Source organism: Micropterus dolomieu, linkage group LG12 (genome assembly GCF_021292245.1).
Source record: "Micropterus dolomieu isolate WLL.071019.BEF.003 ecotype Adirondacks linkage group LG12, ASM2129224v1, whole genome shotgun sequence".
Taxonomy (NCBI): domain Eukaryota; kingdom Metazoa; phylum Chordata; class Actinopteri; order Centrarchiformes; family Centrarchidae; genus Micropterus; species Micropterus dolomieu.
The window spans coordinates 39,021,450-39,031,394 of NC_060161.1; the positions used below are offsets into that span (position 1 = coordinate 39,021,450).

The following is a 9,945-nucleotide window of genomic DNA, read 5'->3' on the forward strand; positions in this document are numbered from 1 at the left end:
TCTCTCTCTCTCTCTCTCTCTCTCTTTCTCTCTCTTTCTCTCTCTCTCTCTCTCTCTCTCTTTTTCTCTCTCTTTCAGTCCAGTTTGCTTTATTCCATGAATATCAATAGAAAACATTCAAGGAAAATAAAAAAACAACAATTCAAAAACAGTAAACACTGTGCTTCCTCTTTTAATTCAGTCTTTCCTGCTTTCCTCTCCTCTTTCCTCCTTCTTTCTTTCTTTCTTTCCTTCTATCTTCCTTTATTTTTTTCCTTCTTTCTATCTTTCTTTCCTCACTCCTTTTCTTTCTTTCTTTCTTTCTTTCTTTCCTTCTATCTTCCTTTATTTTTTTCCTTCTTTCTATCTTTCTTTCCTCACTCCTTTTCTTTCTTTCTTTCCTCACTCCTTTTCTTTCTTTCTTTCTATCTTCCTTTCTTTCTTTCTTTCTTTCTTTCCTCACTCCTTTTCTTTCTTTCTTTCTTTCTTCCTTTCCTTCTTTCTTTCTTTCTTTCTTTCTTTCTTTCTTTCTTTCCTCACTCCTTTTCTTTCTTTCTTTCCTCACTCCTTTTCTTTCTTTCCTCACTCCTTTTCTTTCTTTCCTCACTCCTTTTCTTTCTTTCTTTCCTCACTCCTTTTCTTTCTTTCTTCACTCCTTTTCTTTCTTTCTTTCTTTCTTTCTTTCTTTCTATCTTCCTTTCTTTCTTTCTTTCTTTCTTTCCTCCCCCCTTTTCTTTCTTTCCTCACTCCTTTTCTTTCTTTCTTTCTTTCTTCACTCCTTTTCTTTCTTTCTTTCTTTCTTTCTTTCCTCCCCCCTTTTCTTTCTTTCCTCACTCCTTTTCTTTCTTTCTTTCTTTCTTCACTCCTTTTCTTTCTTTCTTTCCTCACTCCTTTTCTTTCTTTCTTTCTTTCTTTCTTCACTCCTTTTCTTTCTTTCTTTCTTTCTTTCTTTCTTCTTTTCTTTCTTTCTTTCTGTTGTCACTCCCTTCTTGGCCTCCTCCTTGCCTCCTTGCTTCCCTCCTATCCCGTCTTGCTTCTTCTGGCTTCTTCCCTCTCTGTCCTTCCCTCCTGCTGTGTTCTCTCTCTCGGCTCGTTCACACCTCGGCTGACCAACAACAGAAACACAGAGGAGGAGGAGGAGGAGGAGGAGGAGGAGGAGGAGGAGGTGAAACCCATCCCGGCCTTTTCTCCTCTAACAGAGGGATTAAATATTCCTCCTTTCATGTCGGAGGTGACGTCGCTCTCCTGACAGAGAGTCTCACCTGTCTGAGCTGCAGGTGTGAAACTTAATCTCAGCATGAAGTAAATCTCCTCTCTCCACCTTCATCACCTGTTGACCGTCTTCCTCACTCTGCCTCGTCTTCACCTCTGCTCTAAACTCCTCTCAGGGACGACTCAAACACTTTAACGTCAGTTTAAAAGTTTCAGAACAATAAACTGCTGCTCTGCACAAACGTGGAGTCACTCCTGCTTAATTTGACTTCGTCCTTCTTCAGATGTAAATGCAAACAAATCATGTCCTTTAACCCTTTAACTACAGCGGGCTGATGCTTGGAAAAGATAAAGTACCGTGTCCAGACCACCGCGTGGCAGGTCTATTAATCCATTATTATCTTTACGTATCTGTCATTTTGATTTACTGCAAAAGAAGGGAGGGAAGACGAGAGGCACCTCATGTCCCTCAGCAGTAACTGTTAAATCCTTTTCGTATCAGGAACGAGACACTTTTTCAACCAAATATGAGGTTTGAAATACTTCAGTCCAGATCTTAGTGATATGTTTCTTGTGCATTTTGTTCCGTCATTGAAAATAGACCAGTGGACTTTCTGCATCAAAGTGTTTATTCTGCCTTATTGTGTATGTTTTATTTAAAATGATGAAATAATTTGCACTGAAATATCTTTTTGTGTTTTTAAAACACTTGATTTTAGTAAATGTTTTCAAAACATTTTGTTTGTTGGAGCCACTTTTTATAAGCATGATTTTGTTTACTTGTTTAAAAGTAGAAACAAACATAAGAAGACGTTGCTTTGTGAGTAACTCAATGTCATTTTTGAAGGCCTAACGAGAGATTTACAGTGAAAAGACAGAAACAGACGTATAAAGACCTTCTCTGTGTGAAACGTTGAAACTCTCTCTCTTCTTATTGTTGTTAACCACAAAGCAGGTTTTCTTACAGACTCCACCCTGCTGCCACTCACAGGTGTGTATTCAGTCTGCTGCTCCACATTCATCAGATCATTAAAATATTACATTAAATATAAAGACAGAAAAGTTACGAGTTAACTGTTACAGATTAGGTGAGACTTTATTGATCTTTATAGAAAATCCCAACCACGTGAATATAACGTGAGTAAACTGAGCTCCAGTTTCAGCAGCTGCATCTTTATGTAGTGGAGAACACATGAATTATAATATTATACTACTCTGCACTCTGAGTACTTTTACTGTCGGTGTACTAGTACTTTTGTAGTTTGACTCTTAGGCAGGATTTTAAATGCAGGACTGTGGTATTGAAGTATTGCATCTGAGTACTTCTCCCACTCCTGGTATGAACATATAAGAAGTATCTATGTACTCGAAATGCTCCTTTATTGATCACACACGCAGTCACGTGATCAGCTGGTTAATAAAGAGCGACAGACACATTCCTCCACAGCTGCCTGTCACTCAGAGTCAGGCACCGCCCCCTCCGAGAACTGACAGATCAGTCGGCCAATCACAGCCTGCGGAGGGGGCGGGGCCCCCCTGGTTCTTCCAGAGGTGGAAAGTTGTCTCCGGCCGCTTTGTGTCCCAACTTTTCTGCGCTGCGAGTTTGTGGACGTGAAACTGGGAACCAGGACCCGAGCGGGACCAGCGGGACCGGAGCACGCAGCCTTACTGCTCGGGACTTACCTGCTCACTGTGAGCGAGTTGTCTCTCTCTCTAGTGACCCTGAGGGTGAGTGTGTTTTTCGGGGAACCCCCTCCTCCACCCTGTTGCCGCCACACCGACGCCTCCCCGCTCACCAGGCCGCCTCTCAGAGCTCCTTTCCCGGCCTTGGGAGGCAGCCCCGCCCCGCTCTTCTCTCTCTCCCGGAGGACAAAGTCAAAAAGACAGAGGAGACAAAGTGTCGGAATGAAGGGATGAAAGAGGAATAGACCCGCACAGAGGATCCGGGAGAACCCGAGGACAGATCAGAGCAGCTGCAGGACTCCAGTTTTTCATTTTTAATCTCTTTTTCTGCTTTTTGAACCTTTTCAGCTCTCAGGCGTCCATTTTGAAAACTTTCTCCCCCCGTTTCTTCACCGAAAGGATTAAATCAGCAGTATTCTGGAAAGAAAACTCTGGTTTTTGGATATATAGGCTATATATACTCTTTAAATTTTTTTTAAAATCTTCGGGCTCCAATGAGGCGCGCGCGGCCGGCCGAGAGCGAGCCCAGCTGACGGCCAGTGATCAGAGATCGATAGGTGTGATCGACTCTGGAGTGACCCGGAGACGGATCAGGGGGATTCGGGTCTGATCGGATTTGGATTATTTCCAGAGAGGGGATGGAGGGTCTGTGGGGTGTGCGGGCCCCTGGGGCCCCGGGACGGGCTCCCTGCTGCGGGCTGCCGCTGCTCCTCCTCCCGCTGCTCCTGCTGACCTGCTGCGCGGCCGAGGAAGGTACGTTGGTCCCTTAATCTGCTTATCAGTACCGATCAATACGACCCGGGATGCATCAGACACGTGCAGGGCGGAAACACGATTAATCATTAGCTGATGGCAGAAAATGAACAAATTTAAAAAGATGGTTGATAAATCTTAAATAAATCTAAACCAGCAACCACAGAAAATCAATCAGAAATAGATTTTCTGTTCATCACTTATCAATGTCTCAGCTTGAATGTTCTTTATAGAAACTGAAAGTTTTTGTGACTGTAGTTTGGTTTAAATGCAAAAGGCAGTCCAGGAATGTTTCCTGTGTGGTTCTGTGGTAACGATTAATCATTAGATGATGACAGAAAATGAACCACCAACAATATAAACAGCCAACATAAATCCACACTGAACCAGCGAGGTGTTGGTAATAAATATATTCTACATTTCCTGTCAATCACTGGGTGTAAATGAGGTTCTGCATAGAAACTGCAGTGGAACAAAGTTGTTTCAAGGTTTCTTTGTATGGAGTTTGGTGTAAACACAAAAGGAGTGCAGGAATGTTTCTTCAGTGTGGTTCTGTGGTTCTGCGGAGGGTCTTAAACTCTGCAGGTGGAGAACATTTCATGCATTCTTGAAGTTCCACAACAAAAAAACTACTTTAGGGTTTCACAACTTTCACAACAGCGTTTTCACTCCTTTTTTAGTCAGAAGTTCACTGAAGTGTTGAAGCAATGTGTTTATTAACAGGAAATTAACCTCCTGCTGTTCTATTCATCATTGATGGTTCTGGGTTCTCCAGTGAGAGGAGGCTCTAAGTGTTCTGCTTTTTTTAATGTCACTTAAATTATAATAATTCTGACTTCAGTTCTGTTGGTCAAACCTAGAAACACGTCATTGACTTTTTCACTACGTTTAGAAGTTTTACGTCAGAATAAGAAGCATAAAGAAGTTCAGTGAGTTTCTGGAGAACATCACAGAATAAATGTTCCACGCTGAGAACAGATTCTTCTCTGCACGACAGGATAGTTGTGATGTTCTCAAGTGGTTCTGCTCTCACCGTGTTCTTCCACTGTTCACATGTACAAAAGTGTAATACTCCAGCGCCAGTGAAAGGCCTCTCCCACCAGAGTAAAAGTACACAAGTGTTCTCACATACACGTTTCTTATGCAGCAGGATGGGCTGGCGTTGACTTTTATTGAGTTATTATTAACTCCAGCTGTCGGGTACACGCAGTGAAGTAAAAGTACAACATTTACCTCTGAGATGAAGTAAAGTGGCAGCAAATGGAAATACTTTTAAATTGTACTTTAAGGAAGAGCTGAAGGTAAAATCTAATTTTTTTCTGTCTGAGAGGTGTTTAATACCGCTGTACGCTAAATATGAAGCTACAGCAGCAGATGGTTAGCTTAGCTTAGCATAAAGACTTGAAACAGGGGGTAACTGCTAGCTTAGCATAAAGACTTGAAACTGCTACCTTAGCTTAGAATAATCACTGGAAATGGGGGGTAACTGCTAGCTTAGCTTAAAGACGGGAACAGTGGGAAACTGCTAGCTTAGCTTAATGACTGGAAACGGGGAAACTACTAGCTTAGTTTACATAAAGTAAGGAAACAAAGGGAAACTGCTAGCTTAGCTTAAAGACTGGGAAAACTGCCAGCTTAGCTTAAAGACGGGAATAGTGGGAAACTGCTAGCTTAGCTTAATGACTGGAAACGGGGAAACTACTAGCTTAGTTTACATAAAGTAAGGAAACAAAGGGAAACTGCTAGCTTAGCTTAAAGACTGGGAAAACTGCCAGCTTAGCTTAAAGACGGGAATAGTGGGAAACTGCTAGCTTAGCTTAATGACTGGAAACGGGGAAACTACTAGCTTAGTTTACATAAAGTAAGGAAACAAAGGGAAACTGCTAGCTTAGCTTAAAGACTGGGAAAACTGCCAGCTTAGCTTAAAGACGGGAATAGTGGGAAACTGCTAGCTTAGCTTAATGACTGGAAACGGGGAAACTACTAGCTTAGTTTACATAAAGTAAGGAAACAAAGGGAAACTGCTAGCTTAGCTTAAAGACTGGGAAAACTGCCAGCTTAGCTTAAAGACGGGAATAGTGGGAAACTGCTAGCTTAGCTTAATGACTGGAAACGGGGAAACTACTAGCTTAGTTTACATAAAGTAAGGAAACAAAGGGAAACTGCTAGCTTAGCTTAAAGACTGGGAAAACTGCCAGCTTAGCTTAAAGACGGGAATAGTGGGAAACTGCTAGCTTAGCTTAATGACTGGAAACGGGGAAACTACTAGCTTAGTTTACATAAAGTAAGGAAACAAAGGGAAACTGCTAGCTTAGCTTAAAGACTGGGAAAACTGCCAGCTTAGCTTAAAGACGGGAATAGTGGGAAACTGCTAGCTTAGCTTAATGACTGGAAACGGGGAAACTACTAGCTTAGTTTACTTAAAGTAAGGAAACAAAGGGAAACTGCTAGCTTAGCTTAAAGACTGGGGCAACTGCCAGCTTAGCTTAGCATAAAGACTGTAAACAGGCTCCTCTGAGGCTGAAAACATGTTTTATCTGGTTTGTTTGAACAAAGGTATTTATTGTTTATAGATTATATCTTTCTTAACAGTTTAGTCAGATGATCATGGTGTAAAATGTCCCAGACAGACACTCTCAGAGGTTCAGTTTAAATGTCTTGAAGCAGTCCGGCCCGAGGCGGACCAGGTCCTGGTGGATCCGTGACTCCAGCCAGCTGACTGACTCATCAGCTAATCATCTCAGCGCTAAGTGTTTGTCATTGTGAAGTGTTTTTGTCCGTTTGGTTCATCCATTTTAACAGAAAACAAAGAAAGCAAAGAGGCTGAAATATTTCATCTGAACTTTGAGACTCCAATAGAGTGGTGACATCAGCCCGTCCTCACACAGAGCCGGTTACTGTTTCACCAGAGAGCCGGCGTGTCGTTACCGGGCGAGTTAATCAGCAGCTGAGTGAGTGTTAGTGAGAGCTAACGCCTCCATCAGACATGATGCACACAGGAGGAATGTAACAAGTACAAACTGGAGTTAGAGTCAGATCCTGCTCACATCTGAATACACCGGCAGCAGTGTTCAGCTGCGGCCTCCTCCTCTTCTTCTGCGGCGGCGGTTTGACGGCAGCTCCTCCAGCAGTGTAAATTTGAGCTGATTTGGCTGAAAGCTGTCCGTGGGTGTGTCTCCATATTGTCCTCCATCTGCTGAGCGTCTCTTGTCTCCTCTGGTCTTTGTTCTGTTGTTCTGTTTCTGACCCTGCAGCCTCTCAAAGCCGCCGGCCTCTTTATTCCTGCTAAACCCTTTAAATCTCACCTCTGACTGAAGCGGAGGATTTACATGTTAAGTGCAGGTTGGTTAATCTGGTGATTGGCCCTTTGGAAGGTTTAACACACTCACTCACATGCGTTTGTCGGCCCAAACTCGCGAGGACCCTCTTTACGGCCCCAAACCTGGACCTTAAAACCAGGTCTGAATTAGGGCTGCGCAGTATATTGTTTCAGCAGCGTCGTCACGATGTGCCCATCGCCGGATGTCAGATTAACTCCGACACCTCAACTTTTGAGCTGCTTGATACGAAAGGAAAACTCACACGGTTCTCATTTTCTATGATTCATCTCCAGAGAAGTCAGATGGATCAGTCAAAATACTGATCAACCAACCAGATCAGGCTCTGTCCCCGTTAATAACTGAGGAACCTGGTGTACAGCTGCATTTACTGCATTAAAGAACAAGAAAAGATGGTTTGCACTCAAAAAAGTCTTCAGACTATTATTTTCAATGCATTTTCCTTCAAAGTCGCCTCAGCAGCCTAATTCAGCTGCTTAAGTCTTTTCAAACGAAAATCAGTGAAGAAAATGCAATGACTTTTTTTCAGCATCGTGCAGCCTGAGTCTGAACCATCAAAGGGCCCCAGGGGCCAACATGTCCTCACTGCAATGGTTTAAACCTGGAGTAGGAGACGGACAATTACACACATACACAGTAAAGCTGATCAATTTCAGAATAAGAGAAAACACATGGAGTTTTGGGAGGATTTTCAAGATAAAATACCACCCACACGTGCTGCGTTTAATGTTTCCAGTCAGTCTTTTAGAGCAACGTGTTCTCTCTCCCAACTCGTCACATACGGACACGCGGTGTCGGTTTGTAACGCACTGGGACCAGTAAAGCTAGATGTAAGATATTTAACAGGATAGACTCAGTAAGGAGGTGGCTGTGGTGGACCAGTGGGCCAAATACCAGACCTTCACCCAGGAGACCAGTGCTCATTTCCTACTGTAAACAGAACGTTGTTATTTAACTTACGTAAGTTAGTTAGTTCATGTTCAAACCACACGACTTTTTCCTAAACCTAAACAAACTGTGACGTTTCACAACGTTAACTGGACGCTACATATTCATTGTTGGTAACTGGAAGCCCTAAACGTGCAAAACTGATGCTTAAGGGTTCCAGAGGGTGTTAAAAAACGCCGCCAAGCGTCATGACCAAAGCGTCCACGTGTGACGAGTCCAGAGTGAGAACGAGTTGTTTAGATGTGTTTTGTTGAACCCGTCCTGAAAGATTTCCGCCTGCTGCAACGTGAAAAGGTCGGTAACCTGTTGCTCATGGCGGGACAAAGATGGCGGCTGAGGCACAAATCTTCCTCTCGGTGCAGCAGACGGAGGATTTCTGTCGAGCCGAATCAAACCTGCGCTCTGACCTCTGCACGCCGTCTGCACAGGAACTACTTTCTCTCTGCGGCTGTTTGTTGCTTCACAAAGAAACGCTGCCAAATAATCAGCTTTATAAGAGGGCAAGTCACAGCACGAGACCACACACACACACACACACACACACACACACACACACACACACACACACACACACACACACACACACACACACACACACACACACACACACACACAGTAAACAGTGGATCTGGTGATAAGAGTGCATGACGAGGACACGGAAATTACCATGACAACGCTGGCGGGATGTTTATACAAGACAGTCGCCCAGTGTGTGCATTCAGACTGCACGCACACACACACACACACGCTGGGATGTAATTGGCTCAGGCTGTGATGCTGATCGCTAACGTGTGTAAACACTTAATTTCCCTTCATGTTTGGTGAACCCTCTGTGGTTGAGTCCCGCCTCTCTCGCTCTCTCGCTCTCGGCCTCGTGTCACCTGCTGACATCATCTCGTTTATTAAGTGGACTCTTCTGCATGAAACCCGTTCACGGACGCTCTCGGGTTCACTGAGCTTCATCCAGTGAGTCTCCTCAGAGCAGCACTGAGGACCCGGCTGCCGCCACACCAGGATGCTTCATCAGCCACAGCAACAAACGTCGACGTCTCTTCTCGGAGCAAAACGAAGCGAAGTCCGTCGATTAATGAGCGATTATTTTGTTTGCTTTTTCCAAAAAGCATTGAAGATTTAGATTCACTGATGTCAGAAAGTGATCACCAAATTAATGAGCACCGCTACTAAAATTTCACGGGGCAGCTAATGAGCTGTGCGAGCTCGGTAACGCTAGCTGTTCCTTTTGGTGAGGCGTTTAAGGACAGTGCAGTGGATTCGTGTGTGGTTGAGCGAGACGGAAGGAGCGAGCGGCAGAAAATGTGTCAGAGCGAGTCACAGTGCGTCCGTTAGTAAACTGCTGAACGTGACGGCCTTTACCGCTAGCTAACATCTCCCTTAGCGGCAGACTAAGCCGAGCAGGGCTGGACGGGGCGGAGTCACGTGACCTCACAAGGTCGTATGTTTTAAGAAAGAACATGAACACACACACGGTGGGGGAAAAATTAATTAGGCTTTAATCACATTTCAATGAATCGTCCGGCGCTGCTGAAAGGCTGAACGCCTCTCTTTTCTCTGAAATGTCTTCTCTCTTTACCTCGACTTGTTTTTCACACGGTGAACGCTCAGGATTCATGTCAGTCACACTTCATCACCTGTTTGGACTGGATTAATAACCTGCAGTGCTGTGAACAACACACACACTGAAAACACACACACTGAAAACACACACACACACACTGCAGGCACACACACACACACATCTCATTTCCTCTTAATTCCTTCAGTCACGTCTCGTTTTAATTAACCGACAAGGAGAATTAACGTCTGCATGAGTGAGTGTGTGTGTGTGTGTGTGTGCCTGCAGTGTGTGAGTGTGTGTGTGTGTGCCTGCAGTGTGTGTGTGTGTGTGCCTGCAGTGTGTGTGTGTGTGTGTGTGTGTGTGTGTAATTACAGCGTAGAAAAGGGAAAGCAGCCATTTTCATGGTTCCGCTCGGCAGCAGCTGAGGAATGAGGCTCTCTGTAATTCACTCTGTGG

The 9,945-nt window shown here is 44.1% G+C and overlaps 1 protein-coding gene across 1 annotated transcript in view; it reads left to right on the forward strand.

Annotated features, from left to right (window-relative positions):
• The first annotated feature begins 2,742 nt into the window (after positions 1–2,742).
• ephb4b (eph receptor B4b) overlaps positions 2,743–9,945 on the forward strand; it is a 15,042-nt gene continuing 7,839 nt past the window's right edge. The window contains exon 1 of the mRNA XM_046064444.1: positions 2,743–3,627. Coding sequence (XP_045920400.1) covers positions 3,513–3,627 — 115 coding nt within the window. The 5' untranslated portion in view covers positions 2,743–3,512. The remainder of the gene's footprint in view (positions 3,628–9,945) is intronic.